The sequence below is a fragment of the Carettochelys insculpta genome, chromosome 1, assembly GCF_033958435.1.
Source record: "Carettochelys insculpta isolate YL-2023 chromosome 1, ASM3395843v1, whole genome shotgun sequence".
Lineage (NCBI taxonomy): Eukaryota > Metazoa > Chordata > Testudines > Carettochelyidae > Carettochelys > Carettochelys insculpta.
The window spans coordinates 250,419,872-250,441,478 of NC_134137.1; the positions used below are offsets into that span (position 1 = coordinate 250,419,872).

Below are 21,607 nucleotides of genomic sequence, written 5' to 3' on the forward strand. Positions count from 1 at the left end.
ACAACTCACATGAACTGCTAGCCTGAGATGTAGCCTGGCTAATTGTGCCGAGAATGAGATCTACCCTAGAACACGTCTGCTGACTAAATATTTTCTCTACTGCAGTTCCTAAAATATGGGTAGCCAGAAGCTTAACTGGGGAGGGCACTGTCAGGGATGAATCAGCAGGAGTAGAGACTGTAAGAACCACACAAAGCCATTGATCTGTGGTCCATTTCAGTCCCTGGAATGTGAGACCTTTAAAAGTCTGTCTTTTTAACCCTTACAGCAGCTGCCTGTTATCAGGAAAGGCATGAGGGTGATGTTGCTATTTTTCCTTTACCCTTTCAAGATTTAGGGATAGATTTCAATTTCATCTTTATAAATAACTCTCTATAACACACATCCCCTTCCTTCTCTACCCTAGTTAGAATCAATATTGCAGATAATTATCTGTCAGAGCACTTATACCTCACTTGGAAGTGATTAACAAGAATTTTTCTTCTTTATTTTAAAGAAATGTTTGCAGTGATGACAACAACAATGAGAGGTACAGGGCAATGGGAACCAGAAATTAAAGACCTATCTATCTGCAGCCTAACCTCTCCACAAAGGCCCACAAGTCCTGAGCTTCAGAGACCACATCTCATGGTGAGTATTTTCTTTCGCTAGCACTCTGATAATGTCAGCCATGCTCAGGGGCATTCACTGGCTCACTTTCAATGTCAGCACCCAGTGCGGACTCTTTGTTGCAGCTACCTCCTCCCCACCCCAGCCCATTTCTACCCGCATCCCAGATTTCTCCAACTCTTCCCATTTTGATGCTTGCTTTTTTTCCTCACATCTTCTCCCTTGTGCCGTCTCTTCATGCCATCTGGAACCCACTGTATCTCACAAAGCACATTGCTTCTTAAAATCCAGTTCTGCCTGCTGGTTTGCCACCCTTGACCCCTCCCGTGTTTGCAGCCCCAGGGAATGCTCTCTCTTTCTCAGCCACAGTAACATTCCTGGTTTTTCTCCTATGCAACACTAGATGAACCCCTCGGCTAACAGAGGAGCTCATTTTACTGGTTAACTTGGGCTACATCTGTTCCATTTGTTTCATCCACCTATTGCATCTGCCATAATGCTCCATTGTGAGCTCTCCTTTGCTCATGGACTGTCATCTTCTCACCCATTTGTACAGTGTCAAGAGCAATGAGGCCATGATCCCTTTCTCACATGCCATATCCCTATTGTCACACAAGCAATTAATAATACATTGGCTCAGTCCCCAGGGTCAATCAACCCAAGGCTTTCCACTGAGTCCCTGCATGCAAAAGTCAGGGCTTTTTAAACAGTGATTTTAGTAACACGGTACTTGAACACTGGCAGCAGGTCTGAGAACTAAGTGGGTCACTAAATAGCAGTAGTTAATGGTTGGGAATCCCATCAGATGGCATTTTTACAAGCCTTTCAGAGGACGAAGCTCACCTCAGTTCAGTGAGTTTGTGGCAGATCCTTCTGAACCACCAGATAAGCCCCACTGAAGCGCTTAACGCAAAGTGGAAGAGGTCTGGAGGGTATTGTGTCAATCCTCTACAAAAGGATGGATTCCTCCCAGAATGCGCAAGTTAAAACTGAGGTCAGGCCTACACTAGACTTCAAAGTTGACTGTAGATGCGCAGTTCTAGCTACAGCAATTGTGTAGCTGGAATCAATTTATCTACAATGAACTTACCAGGCTGTCCTCGCTGAGGGAGGTTGATGGGAGAAACTCTCTCATCAACCTTTCTTACTCCTTGCAAGGTTGAAGAATACAGGAGTTGACTCCTGATAGTTTGATGATGTGCGTTCCCCCAAGCTGCACAAAATCAAACCCCAGAAGATCAACTCTGATCAGGTTGATCTTCTGGCTACAGAAGAAGTAGTCTACAAAATGACCCTTGCAAGGGAGCACTTTACTGGCATTGGATTCAGTGGGGTACAGGACTAATATATTTGTGTAAAAATAATGTTCTAGAATTTAGGAAAGTTTTTTCCCCCTTTCTTTTAGGGGGAAATTCACATCTGTGCAAGGCCCTACACATATTGTCAGCCGTAAATACAGGGCCAGAATGGGACTTAACTGAGTAATAGGGTCTTGTACAGGCCTTTTGCATCGACCTGAATTCCATTCTTAATATTTCCTTTAAGCTTTCTTTTTTTCCCCCCCTGAATTTACAGTGCAAGCTATTGTAACTGGTTTTCCTTCCTTCCCAGCTCATCCCCGCATCACCACTATTTTTCTATGGTCCCAATCCTCCACACGAGTTTGTATTGGTGGAACCTTCCACCTATAAGCATCATCACTGGGGATTGTCAGAATGGGTCCCTCTGTGAGCTCACGGTCTTTATTTGCAGTATGTCTGATATTTCCCGTGTTGGAAAGGGTTAGGCAGTGACACCAAATGAACCACAAATCATGTTCCTTTTCTGCTTTCGTGTTAAACCTAAATCTTGGCTACAACCAGTAGAGCAGTTGCTCAGTAGCTCTCCCCTGTGTCTTGCATGGTCACTAGCAGTGAACTGCAGCAGCAGTGTGTATGTATAGCGCGCACACCTCCTGCTTCCCTCTTGGACAAGCTGCATATGGGGTGGGGTGGGGGGGGGCCCTACAACATAACATTTTTTTCAAACCCCAGCCATATCCTCAGCTGGTGTAAATCTTTGAAGTGAAGCTATGCTACTTTACACCAGTTGAGTTTTTGGTCCATGAAATAGATTAAATGTAACCCTCTTATTACTGAAATAGACCTGAACACACATTCATTTAGAATGTTACTATTATTTGTTGTATGCATTAAAATAGAGCTCTAAAGGCCCCAGTGAAAACTGGGGACCCACTGCACTGTACAAACACACAATACAAGTCCTCACTCCTAAGAGTTTACAGCTGTGGTCAGCGCCCTTTCTAAGGCAGAGTGCAGAACTGTGACCTTTTGCCCTCTATGTACAGTCCAAGTGCTGGTGATACTTTTTAAAGTCACTAATAGTCCTACTTACAACAGCTGCATTAATAAATACGTTAAGATGCAGAGATCTACTGTTTAGGTAAAGGTTGGTAGCATTAGCTGGTCTTTTGTTAATCCACTGGGCTGGGTCTACAAGTGCCCCTTCCTTTCAAAAGGGGCATGTTAATGAGTGAGTTCGAAAGATGCTAACGAGGCGCTGCAATGAACATGCAGCACCTCATTAGCATAATGGCAGCCGCGGCAATTCGAAAGTGCGGCTTTTTGAATTGCGCGCCGCCCGTGGAGACAGGACCTTCCAAAAGGACCCTCCCAGTTTTTGAAAGCCCTTCTTTCTATCTGTGATCGGAAGAAGGGCTTTCGAAAACTGGGGGGGGTTCTTTCGGAAGATCCCGTCTCCACGGGCAGTGCACAATTCGAAAAGCCGCACTTTCGAATTGCCGTGGCCACCGTTATGCTAATGAGGCGCTGCATGTTCATTGCAGTGCCTCATTAGCATCTTTTGAACCCACTCATTCACATGCCTCTTTCAAAAGGAAGGGGCATGTGTAGACCCAGCCCTGGTGGTACAGCTTTGAGCAAGCTCCTGGCTACAGGAGGGGGAAAGTGTGGGGCTGAATTCTCGCCTCAGGTGCGGATGAAAATCGGCTCGTTTACCATGCTTGGCACCAGGGTCAGGGGTTGCTGACCCCTGGTTTACAGTTTAACTAGACAACTGATGGGAGGAGAAACAGAAACACTCCAAGGTGAAGGAACTTGGCCAAGACCAGCAGATCTTGCCTATGCTTCAACAACAACAAAAACACCCGCCAGCAAATCTCAAAGCCCAAATCAACTGACTTGAGCTTGCTTGGCTCAAGCTATTGGGCTATAAATAGTAGCATGGATAGTCCTACTCAGGCTGGAGCCAGACCCTGAACTTCAGGTGGGTTTCAGATCCTGAGCTCTTCCCTACCAGTAATGTCTACACTGCTATTTTTAGCCCTGTTTTGTGAAACCCACAAGCTTGAGTCAATGGACCCCGGTTTGGAACCTTGCTTTCTGGATCTTTTTTTGCAGTGTAGATGCATCCCAGGTCTACTGACTCTGAGATCACTGGAGCCAGAGCTCCACTGGACCACACATGCACACTTATGAGGCATCGGTTTGCGAAAGGCCTCACTAGAGTGATGAAGCAGTGCCATGGAATTCAGATCAGGAGCTGGATCCACATTTGGTGTGTGTTTTGGAGCAAGTATTTGGTTCAGACGCACGTCTCGTCGAGGCAAGTGCATGTCACTGTGATTCCGTTTTCTGCGCATGGAACTTTTAAACATAAGAAGGCTGTGCGCCTGCAAGGGCGTAAGGCTGTCCGGTATTTTACAGAGGTGTAAGAAGTACTTTACTTTCACTCGTGAACAGCTTTGTCATTGTTCCTTCTGTGAGAGGTTTGTCTTCCTATGCACTGCATGCTGCTTGTGTACGGAAACAAAAATGTTAGCAGCCGAATCCATCCATCTATTCCACACCCTTGCCTACCTAGTGAGGTTGTGTCCATTGTTGTAGTTGATGGAGACTGCAGAGAGTCAGAGACTTTAAGGCCAGCAGGGATCATATTAGACCATCAAGTCCACAGAACTTCATAAAGAAGAGGGTATTTGTGATTGTTCCTAGGTTGGTTGGTTTGCTTTGGTTGAGTCCCCAGGAAGTATCAGCACTAAGCTGCTGTAATGCAAACCAGGGACAGCTAGATGGAAGGGGTGTCACTTTGAATTTGGTATGTTTAGGGAAAAGGTAAAGACTGGCTCCGCACTGTTCACTTCACGCACAGTGCTAATAAACACCCATTTTTCAGAGATGGGTCTGCAATGCAAATTTGAATCCGGATTTCAGATAACTCCAAATTTCAGGAGTATTAGGAACCAGTTGTAGAAACAGAAGCTGTAAAATTCAGGCCTGGATCAGAGTCTGGCTTTCAAACAAAAAGGTGCATAGAGCCGGGCTTTTATTTCTGAGGCTCCGTCTACATTAGTAAAACTTGCTCTGGTGCAAACTGGATGTCTGTTGCTCCAATGCAAAGCAGGGCTTGCACTGTTTAGTAGACTCTTGTGATATTTGATGTTTTCATAAAGCTTCCAGGAATCATGGGATTGCATGAGACTCTCATTGAAGATAATAAAAAAGGTGCTAATTTCCATAGCTGTACAAAAAAAGTTTTTGAAATCATGGACGTTTGAAACTGTGAATCCTAGCAATTAAAAAAAAAAGAAAACCCAGAAGGCAAATACCCATAATAATTATTTTTAAAATCTCATGATTTCAAAACCAGTTTCATGATTTTTTCTGGGGGATTTTTTTGAATGCTTGAAGCAGCCAATACTTTTTACATTGGTACAATTATTTGAAAATTCTCTTAAACGGGGCTTGTTGGGGTATGTCTGCACAACATGTTGAAGGCAGGAGTGAGTCTCACAACTGAGAGACCTGGGGTAGCGAGGCTCATGCTAGTGCTAAAAAAATTGCTGCTTGGATGGTGCTCTGTGGTTCAAGCTCTGAAGTCTTAGGTGCTCAGTGGGCTTCAGAGCTCAGGCTCCAGCCCAATACTGAGCACTGACACAGTTGTTCTAGAGGACTAGCTGAAGCCTGTCAGCCTGAGCTGGGAGGGTGGCTCCACAGTATTGTCTAGACAGACCCTTTACGTCTGCTTTTGCTCCCGGGGCCTTTCTGATGAGAATCCTTGCTGGGGTGAGCTTGCTATTTCAATTGGCCCAGTCTGGCAATGACTAAGTAGTCAGCTCGCCCCCTGAAGGGACACCACGCCCTGGTGTGGGAGGCAAAGCTCAGCATTGCCTAAGGAAGAGCTCTGCAGCTGCTTCTTCAAAATGAGACTGAAATCTTCCCAAGTGGAATTCCCTGCCAGGAACGAAGGGACTCCGCCTCCAGCCCCGTCTGCAAGCCCCATCAACGGGGAACGCACACATCAGGGACTTACTGAGGGGGTGCGGCCACAGGGGCAATCACTGCCCAGCTGGTGCTACTGAACAGCTCATTCTTCCCTTGGTTGCCAGGCACTGCTTGTAATAATAAACTCCCCCATGCCAGCGATGTTATCTCCTACTCAGCTGTGCTAGGTGGGAGCTGTTGGCTAGCTGTACATGGCGGCTCAAGTGAAGTGGCGTCTTCCCTGAGCCAAGCCACCCGCCCAAGTGAAACTGCAGAACAGCTCCATTTCAGGGGAGACACAAAGAACGGGTCAGCCGGGGCAGGTGGCTCAGGGTGTTACATAACAGCTCTGACACGACCAGAATGGCAGAACATCAGTGTCTCCTACCCCTTGTTTGCTGCCTTACGCTAGTCTCTGGGCCGCCTGTGCCTTGATCTTAACTGGCTGATTATCCCTGCTTTCTCGTCCGCTTGCTTTGGAAAATGGCTGCGCTCACAAGATTCCAGCAGTAGCCAAACCAGGGCTCTGGGCCTGCGAACGCTTCACTCCGTGCAACTTTTGTCAAGGGAGTATGGCTCCAGTGGGGCTACGCACATGCGTAAAGCAGTCAGCGATGCTGCAAGCATGTGACAGCAGGAGATGGAGTTTTATCAAATGTGCTGAGAGGCCAGTGTTACAGACTGAGCAGCCATTGTTTGCTTAGCAACAGCCACTCTCACATGTGATTTTTAAGCTTTTGGTCTGTGGCCAATCTTGGTCCCTCTTGCAGCCCGATCCTTCTTCCCCAGTTCTATCCATCACACTGAAGGCTTGAGGGGCAGCTCTTCTGGTTTCCAATCCGAACAGGAACTAAAACTAGAATGTATTTGAAAAGAAAGGGCCTGATCCTGCAAATCATCCTCATTTGAGTCGTCAAATCCCACTCAAAGGTAACTACGCACAAGTCAGCTGGATAATGCTTGCAGCAGCTGGCTGAAATCTCTGACCCCATGAATCACACCCAAATCTACACCTACCCTGGGAGCGGAGGGTGTGATTCCCAGCTGGCACAGAGATACTTGCGCTAGCTGGTTTTGAGGCAGCATGCTATAAATAGTTGCACAGCTGGGGTAGCCCATGGGTATATGTGCAGATTAGCTACTCCCCATGCTGCCATGGCCACAGTCTTATTTTTAGCACTTTCACTCAGTGAGAGATGGGAAGCACACGCTCAGCTCCAAGTGCAGGCACACCCCTGAATGGGTATTAATAAATTATTAACGCAAAGAATTTTTAACTCTCTCTAGTGCTCTCCCTTTGGAGAGCATGAAGTGTGAGGTCATAAACAGAGACCATGCATAAGAAGTACCTAGAGAAGGCCCTAAGAAATCCCTCCTTTTATTAAACTCCCCCCACAACACATCCTGGTCCTGGTCCTGTCTGGTAACTGTGGCTCATGACCAGGAACTCTGTATCCACTCCACAATCTCTTACTTCCCTTCCCCCATCACTGATGTTTCTCACTGCTCTGGCACTGGAAGTAAGATGGCTGCTTGAAATCCCGGGGGGGGCGGGGCTCTCCACGGGCGTTGAACAGCATCATTCCATTGATGTCAAAGATTCCCACCAGTTTCCACCAGCTGAGCCACTGGCCCTCTGTTTCCACTGCAGGTGGGATTCCTATGCACTAGGGAAGTATTCCTCCTCCCTCTCCTCCAGGAATAAAACAAGCCAGCCTAGTTCCCTTGTTTGGTTTTTAGAATATGAAAACATTTTATGCATCTTCTGGCTGCTCCAGCATAAGCTGTGACCAAGATCAGTTTCCAGAGAACTCCAGCATTGGGAGCAGGAAAGGCTGCAGACAGGTGGCTTCAAACTAACTTCCCCCATCACATCTCTCCTCCCTAGCTGCTGCCTTGAACTAAATGCTTCTTGACTGGACCTACAGCCCACACTGTTGTATTTTTGGTGAATATGTTTGAAGCCTGTTAAAAATAAGGCTTCAGGAGTTTGCTGTCCCTCCCCCTCCATGCCCCCTCCACTCCTCTTGAAATTAGCGTGTATAATCGCATGCCAAGAGAGATGGAGCAAGTTCATTTGGAACCTGCCCAGTTTCCTCCTGACTAGTTGCTTTTCCTTGAACCAATTTAATTTTATTTTAAATAATTATTATTGGGGGCAACCCAAGATATTTTATACTAAGCCCAACCTGTGTTTGCTGATGCTAATCTCATTCCTCAAACCAGTGTGTTTTCACAAAACAAGTACCAGCCAGAACTGTGTACTTAACAGAAATGTATCTGATTTAACACGTGCCATTCCCTCAGCCAAACCCCACTGGGATCACTGCAAGTCTTTCCTGTGATTTTTCACGGGCTTTGGGTCATCCCTGTGCTTCTGAGTCAGTTAACAGATATTGATGCCAGCAGGCTAGTCAGTGTTATTTAAGACTGTCCAAATGAAACACATCATTCCAGACCAGCGGTCAATCCACCGCATCCAGAACTTGGAGAAAGCAATTGGTTTTGTGCTCTTGCTCACACAGCAGCAAATGGTAATCATCTGTTTTATTTTTTATTGGCAGACCATCCCTTCATTCAACACAAGCTTGCTGTCATCTACACTGCTATGGCCAATGGGATGTAGCAGAGAGAATAGTGGTTTAGATTAGAAAAAGGAAATGTTAGTTAGGTCTATAACTAGATGGGATTTAAAACGAACTCCTCATATGATCTGGTCCAAGGGCAATGAACTCAATAGGAGCCGGTCCACTGGTTTCACAAGTCTTTGAATCAAGTTCTTTCTGCTCTACGGAAAGAAAAAATACCAGGGATAAAATTCATTTTACCTGGAAAAGAATCCCCAGGAAGTGCCTTGTACCATAATGAGAAAGTTGAGCCTCCAGAGCTGACCCACACTCACAGAGAGGAGGGCCATACAAGTCTTCTCCAGTGTTCCTGGAAGCTGAGCATTACACAGACACCCAAGAGAGATTCAAATGCTGCCCAGCTGGCAGCATGTGGAGCTACTACTGGTGCACATCCACACATGCTTTGCTGCACATAAAATTTATTCCACACATGGATGGACAAAATTAGCGGGAACATTGCTCTTGTTCCTTTCCAAGTTTGATTGTAGGCTCTGAGTTCTTTTCTTACTGATGGATTACAATTTAAAGAAAATATCTTAGGACTTCCCAGAGTAAGGAGCAAATAGCAGAACTCCTCTTCCCATGGTATAATGCACTCATTTGCAGCTATGATGGGTTAAGAATGCATCATCCAGCGTGCTGTCCATTTGCCACCTGTGGCAAGCTGGACACTGCGGTGTGGCGAAGTGGCTCATTACAGATGCACACACAGAGCACCCACCACCCCTCTGCCCTTGTGCCCCACCACTTGGTAGGACGAATGTGTGGTGGCGGCGGCAGAGGCCGCTCCTACTGTGACTCACTCGGGGCCACGGGGTGGCTTGGGGTGGGGTGGCTCATGCAGCACAGCTCAGGGCCGTGGGGGCGGCTCACGCACCGTGCATGGCATGGCTCCAGTGAGTCACCAGCAGTTTTTTGGGGGGGTGGTGCCTGGCTGTTGGGGGGGATGGGTGCTGTGGCAATTGTTCAATTTTGTTTTGGGGGCCACTGGGTTAAGAGATACCAGAATTTAAATCTATCACTGGTGAAGAACTGAATATTACCCATTCTGGGCTTCAGGACAGTGTTGTTTTGTAGAGGGAAATTCAATATTGGGGGAGAAAGAAGAGTTATCTGGAAAGTTGTTTTAACATGCAGGAACTCTCTGTAGCTCTTTAGTGAATACACTGTTGGGAAGGTGCACAATAAATAAAGCTTTTACACAAGGCTTCATATATTAGCATGCAGCCCTCATCACCAGAGACTCAGAATATCTAATTGGGCCATTTCCACCTTGACTGAATAGACCTTGTCAGCTCTGGCCCTCCCTTTTACTGGAACCCCACTCTTTAAATACCCCTCTGAAACCACCACCCCCAACTCATGCATCTGATGAAGCGGGTCTTTGCCCATGAAAGCTTATGCTTCAAACTATCTGTTAGTCTATAAGATGCCACAGGACTTCTTGTTCTTGAAGATACAGACTAACACGGCTACCTCTCTGATACTTGGATAGATTAGTCACTTAGGCAATGTGTACACCAGAGGTTTTTGTTGACAAAGCCCATGGAGCATCCACATTCCCAAGGTATGCTGTCAACAGTAAATCAACAGAATACGTCACCTCTGTTGACAGCACTCTGCCATTCCCCCATGAGGCAGAATGCCTCTCGTGAAAGAGATCTGTTGAGAGAAAGCCAGTCTAGATGCGCTGGGAGGCCCTCTGTCGAAAGACAGGGCTTTAGGGACACCAGGCAGCCCTGTCTGCTGTGCTTTGGGTTGGCTGTTTTGTTGAGACAGCAGCTGGGCCATTTGGTTCCGCTTGGTCAACAGAGCGGATTGCTTTTTCAATCTGCTTTGCACTCCGCCCACAATCTGTCGACAGAAGTTTTGTTGGAAGATTCTTTTGACTGTAACTTCTGTTGACCGATCGCTCTAGTGTAGATGTAGCCTTAGAGCCTGATCCTACAACATTTGCTCACATGAGAAGGTTCCTTCCATTTTCTTCAGTGAAGTCTTATTTTGCAAGCTCTGTCAGCTGCAGTGCTTCCTACGAGGAGCCAACATCTTCATATGGGCTAGATCGTCATATCAACTGCTCCAATGTCACTGCTGGAGAGAGATTTACAGTGTGTAGATTGAGGGGCTATACTACAGTAGTGCAGACAGAAATTGTTTTGGGGACGTCTAAGGCCTGTGTGAGGCAAGTCTGACCATTATAGAGATGATCACAGTGGTCATGTCTGGCCAGAGAACTCATGGGTTGAATGAGTGTACACACCTCTTTCTACATAGATGTGTTATAGTCGGGATGGTTTATAGTCCAATTTTAAATCACAGCCATACCCTCAGAAAGGTACAATGTAAGGACCCAATCATGCAAAAGAGAGTGATAAACACATTGCTTGTTATTGTGAGTACTTCCACTGAAGTCAGTGGGATACATACAAAATGTTTTGGGCAGGGGGTGGAACAGTAGGAGCTCTGTGAAAAATACTAATGCTGAGGTACTTTAGGTATTTTTTTTTTAAATAAAGGAAATGCTCGTTATCAACTTACTGTATCAAGATTTTGACAAATTCAATGAGATTTTTTTTTCATTTTTATTTGATGACGCATCTTCACCATATCGACCAACGCAACTCAGGAGCAAAGCAAGTAGCCAGGGGTATTTTCTGTGTGATGAATGCAGAAGCCAGGAGGTCTTGCAGAAGTTAGTCATCCTTGATGCCATAGCAACTGGTCACCAGTAATAGTCATGGGACCTGGCCGTGGTGGGAGCATCTGTTCTGCATGAACTCCTCCTTTCTGAACTCACTGTAATCTATCTACCCAACATGGTCCCTTGTGACCTTTGCCAAAGGAGTTCAATAATGCCATTTTTTCCTGTTACAACATCCAGGCTTAGGCCCTCATTTTCAAACTCTGGTTTCCTCTTATTTTTGACAATTCACTACAAACAATAGTGTAATCATTAGTATAAACACATTATTAAGATAGGGGATTTTCTTGGGAGATTTTTACCTTCCTGTAACTCAGCTCTTCCAGCTAAAAGTACAGCTGCCCATATAAAGTCAACAGTTTCCTGATGTTCTTTAAGCCTGATTGCAGGATTTGGTGAAATAGATCACAGGTGAAATGCAAAAAAGTCCAGCTGCCTTCGGGAAACAAAGAAACAAAAATGTAGAAACCTGACTGGAGCAAATGAAAAGATTTTTTTTTTATTAGAAATACAGTAAAGATAAAAGTCTTTAAAAATCAGAGACATAGATTTTGCTTTCGGAAACAATTTTTTTATTTTTGCAAACAAGAACCCAAATCTGGAAACAGTTAATCTTAACAAATAGGATGCATAAGAATGTATATGAATGTGACAAAACCAACCAAACTAAGATTATAAAGCTAAATTTTGGATAAAATATGAAAGTAAATTGCTAAATAAAAATTGATTGGCCAGCTCTTCAGCTCTTTACCAGCACTGCTTTACACCAGCTGAGAATGTGGGAAAGTGCAAGTGCAATAAAATTTCTGCTCCCTCCCCTTCCTCGTATTAGTAACACATTAGGTAATTGAAAACGAAGAAGTCCCGTCTGTTTCAGTTGGTGGTTCTTTTATGCTCAACCCCTACTCAGGCATTTGGATTCATCTGGTGGGGAAGATATTTAAATTGTTTTAAAATATTTTCCTTGCCCTATTCTTTGAACATTTCATTATAGACCAACTCCTCAGCTGGAGTAAATTGGTGTTGGAGTCACATCAGTTGAAGATCTGACCCTTATGCTATCATTGGGCCAAAAAGAGGTGTGAAGCATCTCCATCTCTCATTAAAGGCTCCTCAAGTTTTGTGACTCTTCCTCTCTCCCACCCCCAAACCCACCAATCAATTGTTTGTTTATCACCATCTAATCTAGGGCAAAACAGCCTTGCACTGTCCTTTTACTATTACCTCCTGTTGATTTTAACATCATGTGCCAGAAAACACCTGGAGATCTTTCTGTACACACGTGTAACTCCATTTTCAAGCCCACATGAGTTGGATACACATCTTTAAGGGCTAACTTTGGCCCTCTGACAGGTTAGTTTTCAATGGGGATTGGCAGCACACTGCAGGGCATCATTAGTTACACAAGCAGGGAGGAAGAGATGGAAATGGCAGGGCTCTCTTCCCCTCAATGGGCTAAAGCTCCCAGCGAAATCTGTGGGAGCCATTTACACACAAAACTGGATCCCAAACTGAATAGTCTCAGCGAGGTAGCTGGGTTAGTCTCTATCTTCACAAAACAAAAACAAAAAACACAACAGTCCAGTAGAACTTTAAAGACTAAGAATACATTACTTATTAGGTTGCATGGGGCAGACCCACTTCTGCAGATCTGGAGAATAACTGATAACGGAGAGAAGAAGAATGTAAAAACAAGAAAAATGAAAGAAATAAATTGATTTGTCAGGTGTTTTTCTTTCTTTTTTTTTCTATTAATTCTTTTTCTTTCAGTTATCAGTAATTCTCCATATCCGAAGAAGTGGACCTGTCTCATGAAAGCTCATCACCTAATAAATAATATTGTTAGTCTTTAAGGTGCTACAGGACTGGTTCCTTTGTTTTGTTTTTGTTTCGTGTCTTCTTTAAAGGACAACCCCATAGTGACCCCATTCTAGCTCTGTGTACCAGGGGCAGCTGGGTATGGAGAAAATATCCAATGAGGTTTTTAGGTGTGCTTTTGGAAAAGAGAAAGCTTGTGTTGATGAGCCTGAGTCTAATAACTTTGGAACATTTCAGAGAGGATTCTCTTTGCACAACTGAGTGAACCTTGGCTGAAAACTACCATACTAAAATATTCTGTCTCCAAAACATAATCAGCGCCCTCAGTACTGCTGAGTTCTGCCTTAATCTGTGTCATTCTCCATACAGACAGTAACTTGAGGTCAGCATAGTGCTTGTCATTCATAATATATCTGAGTGAAGGATGTCTGTGTATTCCAGTCACCCTCTGCCTATTATTCCTCCAGCTCTTTCCCTTTTCCCATTTGTCTGCACGTTATCAATCCAACCTTCTAACATTTATGCAGTGTGTTAACCGAGAGACGGGGGCAGGCACACAGAAGTGCAAATGAGCATTAACTCCTGTCAGCTGAGAAGCCAGTTTTTGAAGTAGACACAAATTGGTGAGTTTTGATGTATCTCGGCTCATATTCTATCTGCAGTCAGTCACTTTAAGCACACTTTAATAACTGTGCTCAACTGTAGACAGCCTCATGGAATATGGAATATGGAAGCATTATGTTAACAGATGAAATATGCATTATACATATCTTCTTAAAAAAAAACAAACCCAAACCTGAAACATTTATATGCATCTTTTAACTGTTTCTTCAGACAAAGGCATAACAATGACACATACCAAACCCCACCCACCAAACAATACAAACCTTTGATTTTTGTTTACATTTGTACACACCTGACTTTCAAACTACAGATTTGACTTGTACACTTGGATAAAAATTAGTGATCTCTGGGAATTGTAGGGGGGGGGAATAAAAATTGGTAAGATAATAGAGTATAGACGTGACACAAGAAAGCTTCAAAATTAATAATTTCAGATAACTTGCTACACGTGCAATAATTAAGGTAAGTATGTAGTGGTAACAAATACAGCATTGTAAAAATTGTCATAGAAAAAGTTGGATAAATATGCAATTCCAGCCTGATATAACCATCAGAGATCTTTGATGGACAGAGTAAAAAGTTGGGATACTGTCATGATTTACAGTACATGAAGATGTAGGGCCAGAGTAATGCTGATTTATCCTAACTGGTGATCTGGTCCACCCATCAGATTTCTCTCTCTCCCTCTGTGTATGTATGTGTATACATATAAAGTACTACAGGAAGCCACAATATATATGCCAGTAATACTTTGCTAGCTCCTTATGGAAGAAGTTTTCAAACTTCATGCTTAAATAGCACTTTATTGTTGTTCCTCAATGTCTCCCTTGAATACCCCCTACCCACACCCTGTACTAATATCTAAAAACATTTCCCAGACATAAGCATGTGTGGGTGTGTGGAGGGAGTGTATGAAAAATTCTAGGGGATCTGACATCCCAGGCTTAAATATAGACTGTAAGCATAGTGGCTTCTAACACACAACCATAATGATTTCTGATTTTAGAAGCCCCCAGAAAACATTATAAAATTTAGCAGACACAGTAGGTGAAAAAGTTAGTCCTCATACTTAACTAGCATTTCCAGAGCTCTTGTATAGCTCTCTGTTTTAGGCAAAGCTCCCACAAGCTGCCCACACAGAGCTAGCTGGAGCTGGCAAGGCGCAGATGGTGGTCACGTGAAGGCACAGTCTAAGGGTGGGCTTGCTTACAAGGTCTGTACGTTTCGGCTGCTGTGTTCCTCATCTGTCATGCAGAGCCAAATCACGGCAGTTCCCCTTCCTCCAATGTCTTGTTTCATTTAGTATTCGTGGAGGAGGACAAGGAGGAGGATTGTGCAAATCTGAGTGTTTTATGGCTTATAAAAACAGTCACTGCCTTGGCTCATTGTCAGTTTTAGAAATGGGGCATTTTGCTACGTATCATGCTGTGTATCTCAGTTCCTTTTTTGTTGCCCTTATTAGAACTTCAATATTTGCATAACACAACATCAGAATACCTCAAACCCGGAGCAAAGCTGATGCTTTTTTATATGTTATGTGTGCAACATCCCTGTGTATGTGTGTTCCAGGGACTGCCTGCATGACTAAGGGATTAAAGGGCCAGGCCTCAGTCTTAGCTGGAAAAGTCAGACAGAATTTAATAGAGAATGAAGGCCTTAAGTCTGGCAATAGAATGCCGTGGAGACTTATAGACCACCGACAGAGCTCTAGAGGATGGTCTGAAAGGATCTTATTCTCTATGAAATTCTCATTTACGCTAAGGCCCCCTTAGCAGTGTAAAGTGGCCATTACATGAGTGCAAATGTAATTTCTACTCTATATGCCCCTTTTATACTTCCAGAACAACTGAAAGAGTGCAAATGACAATCAGATCCATTGACAAGTGGACTATACAAACCTTTCCTGGGCCTGGTCTACGCTAGGGAACAAAGTCGATCCCAGATACACAGTTCTAGCTTTGCCATTAGAGTAGCTAGAATCAATGTACCAGAATTGACTTTCTGCCATGGTGTAGATCGGGGCTCTTTGGACTTGTGCCGATGTCCCTTACTCCATGCAATAGTCTGGAGTACCAGGGTTGATGGTCGAGCCCAGAGAGATAACTTTTTCTGCATCTTCACACATGTGGCAAAATCGAACTCAGGAAGATCAACCATGATGTGGTGATCTTCTCATAAGTATAGACATACCCTCAGTTCCTATGCAATTGTACCAGTTTAATTGCTATCCAGTTCTAGTGGGATTTTTCAGAGGATCCATTTTTTTTCCCTTCACACCTCCTTTATAGTTTACAAGAGCTTTTATGTCCCACTCCTCCGTCTATTGAAGTCAAGGTGAAAATTTGCTTTCCATTTGCTTTTACTGGAGCAGGACTGGGCACTTTCTGAAGACTCTGATAGAGCAAAACTAAAAGTTCTTTATCTAAAGTCCTCAGAGTGTCATGTCTGGGACAAAATGAGTGTTGTAAAACTATGTCCAGGAGACAGCTGGCTCAGAATAGCTCCTGTGCCTGTTCTCTAGTATGATTGCTATGTTTTTGGATATACATTTAGAGAGAGGAAAATTGCATTATGCTTTGCTAGTTCAAAATATCCATTAAGCAGGAAATATTTTAATAATGTACATGATCAATATTGGTTTTTCCCTTTTCAGAGTGAAAAATTAAGCCCAATTTAATATACTGAATTCTACTACCTAGCTTGAAAATGCAGGTGGGCTGCTATTAGAACACACAGAATTCCAGGGCACTGACAATTTTCCACCGCATTCATAGTATTTTCTGTTGCTGTCCCGAGAACTTTCACAATAACTGTGTGTTATCCCTCCTCATTATGAGTGGTGCTGAAAAGTCTCCACCTATTTAAATCGCTGGACTGGTGGCTGAAGCCCTCTATGTAATAATTCCCCCTTTGCCCCTCGCACCCCAGCTACACATGAGGGACGAGACACAGGATGCAGGACATAAGAGATTGCAATGAACAAAGAATGTAAACAAGGGACTGAGCTGGAAGGTCAAAGGATTACAACTGATGGATCTGTAGAATGAATATTTAACTATAGTGGAAATACGGCACAGGGAGCAGCAGATCAAACTTTCCCATCGTGCCCTGCCCCTCAGCCTCACATGTGCAGTGGGAGGGTTGGTTAGTCTCCCTACGTACTCAAGCCTTGGCCTTGCTACTGATAGCGCTAGCAATACCAAAGGGTGCTGGCTTTAGTGGTAGCAGCCCTCATTCTGGGTATGTCTGAATGGCAGTATTTTTCCAAAATAAGATATTCCAGAAGAGTTATTCTGAAATAGCGTATTTCGAAACAGTGCAGCTATACAAAAATACACACAAGAAAGCCTATTTCAAAATAGAGCCATTGGACGAACTATGGCTTATTTTGAAAAGGGCTCTATTGCCTGTCTACATAGCCCCTGTTTTGAAATAGGTCAAAATTCTTATTTCTTATGCAGAGAGGTTTACCTATTCCAAAATAAGCCACCCTCTATTTTGAAATGTGTTATTTTAAAATTTTTGCTGTGTAGACCTACACTCCCTGAGTTATCCCCTTTGAAACAAATTAACAAATTGCTTTTCATAAGACTAAAATAATTCAGCTACTTTCATGGCCGATATTACTACTTTGGCAAATAAAATCCCCTGGCTGTTGGGTAAGAAACCAGGCTTGATAATGGCATGTTTTGAACAATGGTAGCAAAGCACTTGTTTTTTCCATCAAAAATTACAGATAACATTTTCAAAATTGCCCAAATGAACGTGCCTGAGATTACTGAGTGCCTAAGCCCCTTTAGAGAATGGAACTTCTTAGACTCTGAAAAATGTTACCTCACAGCTGAAATGGAGCAGCCCTCAGAGGGAGTTATCTACTCCAGCGGTTTCCAATCTGTGGTCTAAGGATCCCTGGGGTTCTGTGAGGGGATTGCAGAGGGTCAGTTAAAAAAATTATAATAGAAAATAAGTTTTAAATAAATTGCAAAGTTACAATCACTTATTATTTTTCAAATTAAATATTTCCCAATAATGTTATTAGTTGATGTTCAAAAATCTGTGTTGCGGTTTCTTTTTTTTGATTACATGAAGTGTACATAGTGGCTAGAATTGGCTTTGATGGAGTTCCACAAAAGGTTTGAGGGGGTAATTGGGGGTCCATAAGCAGTTTGGAGGGTGATTGGTGGTCTGCACTAGTGAAAAGGTGTGGAACCACTGCCCTAGACTTCTGCTGATCCATCCTCTGGATCTTCAGGGGTCCCTATTTTGAACCCTGCAGATTTTTCTGGCTACAGTCTCTGCTTGAAAAGTGGAAAGGCTACTTCCACATGTCTATCTCATTTGGGAAGCTACATACTCCATGGATCCACATACAACAGCTATTCATATGTAAGGATCAAGCAACTCCCATTGACATCAATAAGATACTTTCCACTGACATCAAGGAGAGATGAATTGGTCCCCAAAATGGCAGTGATGGACCCCAAATCAATCCTTTTAATTGAATTCCATTGTACCGGGCTTCTTTCTAAGGTTGTCATCATCTCCATTTATTTGAAGACACTTTTGAAGTAGGATTTGCTGCTTGGATAGCAATAACCGTGCAGGTAGATTATTGCAGGTACAACATTGTACCCACATCACTTGTGCTTGCTTTTTTACAAGCACAAAAAGGGAAACGAGGTTGAGGCTGGTCTCAAAATTTATAATTTTGGGCATATTTTTGGAAGTGCTTTAGGCCCAGATGTCCAAAGGCATTTAGGCACCTAATTCCCTCTGACTAGGCATCTAAATCAAGGGTGTCCAATACATTTGCCAAATAGGACACTGCATTGTGGGGAATATGGGAGTGGCCAACCCATGGCTGTGCAAATGAATGTGTGCACACAGGACCGACAAATCACAAGTCTTCATTCACTTACCAAGTTTTATATCCACTTCACAGTGGTGCGAATGAGAAAACAAGGGAGCAAATCAGTAGTGAATTAGTCCCATAAAATGTAAAGCACTTTTGGATTCTAACCTGCAGGCAACAAACCACTATTTAAAAGCTGTTGGTGATGAATGATTATCTCCATCACCTCATTAGGAAACGATTTTGCTCTGGTACTGATAGATTATATGGTTAGGAGACTGGCAATACCTTCTCAGAGCCGCCCCCGCCCCCCCCACTTTATTTATACAGTGATGGAGCCATCAGGGTTCTTGCCCAAATCCATCCCTGGTGCAACTCTGCTGTCGTCACAGGAGGTACAGCAAAAGGAATTTGTCCTGCTGCACTTTGAGGAGACTGAAACTGAAGTAAATAGGTAAATACCCTTTTGCTATTACAACTGGGAGCTTGAATTTTAACTTGAGAGACCTTACTTTGGCCTTCTTTTCAGAAAGTGCCGAGCCCCGCTCCTGGGAAATCAGGCCAGGTTGGGGATCTCATCAGCCCTCTTGAAAACCTTGACTATAGTTTATACAGATTAGCTGTGTTAGTCTGTATTCTAACAAAAACAAACCAGCAGTCATGTAGCACTTTAAAGACTAACAAAACAATTTCTTAGGTGATGAGCTTTTGTGGGGCAAACCCACCTCCTCAGATCTGGAGATACAACATTTAGCTGTTTGGAATGGAGATCCATCAACAATATGAAAAAACTTGCAGATATCTCCAGATCTGAAGAAGTAGTACTGCCCCACGAAAGCTCATCACCTAAGAAATTATTTTGTTAGTCTTTAAAGTGCTACATGACTGATGGTTTGTTTCATTATAGTTTATACTGCTATCAAAAGAGATTCTCTTTTCATTTTGATCTTAGCTGGCATTTGAAAGCGTCTTACTTGTCCTCATTGCTCGCATATAAACAGTAAATCCTAGTAATGATAATGTAGGATATTCAAGAGCATGACTCCCTAAGCATGACTGCAATAATTTCACTTAAACAGTCTGAACCAGCTCCTCAGCAGATGTAAACCTGCATAACTCCACAGAAGTCAACGGAACAGACAGATTGACACCAACCAAGGATCTGGCCCGTTGTTTGTTACCATTTATAGCTGAGCAGAGGATTCCCAATAAATTATCAAAACTGCTTTTGTCTATGCCTATTAAGCATACTCTTTGGAGACTATAGCCGTGTCTACACGTGCACGCTACTTCAAAGTAGCGGCACTAACTTCAAAATAGCGCCCGTCACGGCTACACGCGCCGGGCGCTATTTTGAAGTTAACTTCGACGTTAGGCGGCGAGACGTCGAAGTCGCTAACCCCATGAGGGGATAGGAATAGCGCCCTACTTCGACGTTCAACGTCGAAGTAGGGCATGTGTAGTCGTTGCGCGTCCCGCAACTTCGAAATAGCGGGGTCCGCCATGGCAGCCATCAGCTGAGGGGTTGAGAGATGCTCTCTCTCCAGCCCCTGTGGGGCTCTATAGTCACCGTGGGCAGCAGCCCTTAGCCCAGGGCTTCTGGCTGCTGCTGCGGCAGCTGGGGATCCACGCTGCAGGCACAGGGTCTGCAACCAGTTGTCGGCTCTGTGGATCTTGTGTTGTTTAGTGCAAGTGTGTCTGGGAGGGGCCCTTTAAGGGAGCGGCTTGCTGTTGAGTCCGCCCTGTGACCCTGTCTGCAGCTGTGCCTGGCACCCTTATTTCGATGTGTGCTACTTTGGCGTGTAGACGTTCCCTCGCAGCGCCTATTTCGATGTGGTGCCGTGCAACGTCGAAGTTGAACATCGACGTTGCCAGCCCTGCAGGACGTGTAGACGTTACTCATCGAAATAGCCTATTTCGATGTTGCTACATCGAAATAAGCTATTTCGATGTTGGCTTCACGTGTAGACGTAGCCTATTTGTGCAGCCACATCTTTAGAATTTTTGTGGTGCATCTAGCTCTTCCCACAAGGGCCCTTGGCAAGAGTGGCCATAAAAATGGCTCTTAAAAATGACTGAAAAAATACAAATATATTCATTAAAAATGCATGAATGGTCTTCTTTGTCAAAAATCTTTCAGCACTCATCTATTTGCCATGTCTACAGTGGTAATAGCCTAGCATTTGTTATTCACTCTAAAAAGCAAACCAAAACCCACCACCCCTCCTATACCTTCTGTTGCTGGGTTTCGGTACGTGTTACTGAGTGTAACCGAACACCCACATAAAAGACCTGGTATCTATGTTTCCACATCACAAAACATGCCAGTAAGCACACAATGGCTGCAATCAGATTAAGAACCATCTGGAGTAGCAGATACAGATTGAAAGTGCCAGTGACACTGCTGCAGTCCGATACATCCTGGTAAACAAAGGTCCGACTGAGGGGATCTGAAGTGTCCAGTTTGCACTGGCAAGAGTTGTGGACGGTATCACAGGTAAATCGGGCAATCCGTGAATAATGATGTGCAACAAAAGCCACTGCCAGAACACAGATAATCAGACTCAGGGTGCTCAGCAGAAAGTAAGTCAGCTGAAAAAAAGGCAAAAAAGAAAAAATTCTTTTCCGGCTCCACAGAGAATGGGGCACATGTAACTAACACATGCACACAGATTTTTCTAGAGAAAATGTGCATTTGAGGTACAGTTTATACATTTCATGCTCAAGAGTTGCAATAAATATGTAATTCTATGTTGGTGCAGAGCTGTAGGCACTAAAAGCAGTTGCAAGTACATGAGCCCTCGAAAGGCATATTTTATTTACTTCATATGAGGGTTGAAATATAATTTTCATAACAGGCCTGTTAAAAAGAGTATTAATGAGTCTAAATTTTTACAAACATGGTGTATTTAATGGAGTAGAGTTCACTTTTGTGGTATTGCTCATGTCACTTTGACTAGAATTGTAACAGCCACATATTCGGCTAGAGTCAGTGGCTACATCTGCACTGCATTTCCCTTTTGGAGGAGGAATGCAAATGAGTTTCTAAGAATCGTTCTTTTGAAAACATTTATTTTTTTCCCAAAGGAAC

At 43.8% G+C, this 21,607-nt stretch overlaps 1 protein-coding gene and 1 long non-coding RNA gene across 2 annotated transcripts in view; one reads left to right on the forward strand and one right to left on the reverse strand.

The window, feature by feature from the left end:
- The first annotated feature begins 541 nt into the window (after positions 1-541).
- Positions 542-21,607, forward strand: part of LOC142018536 (uncharacterized) — a 35,961-nt gene continuing 14,895 nt past the window's right edge. Inside the window, exon 1 of the long non-coding RNA XR_012646851.1 lies at positions 542-630. This is a non-coding gene — a long non-coding RNA (uncharacterized LOC142018536). The remainder of the gene's footprint in view (positions 631-21,607) is intronic.
- Positions 11,704-21,607, reverse strand: part of SSPN (sarcospan) — a 43,073-nt gene continuing 33,169 nt past the window's right edge. The window contains exon 3 of the mRNA XM_075004422.1: positions 11,704-21,108. Coding sequence (XP_074860523.1) covers positions 20,743-21,108 — 366 coding nt within the window. The 3' untranslated portion in view covers positions 11,704-20,742. The remainder of the gene's footprint in view (positions 21,109-21,607) is intronic.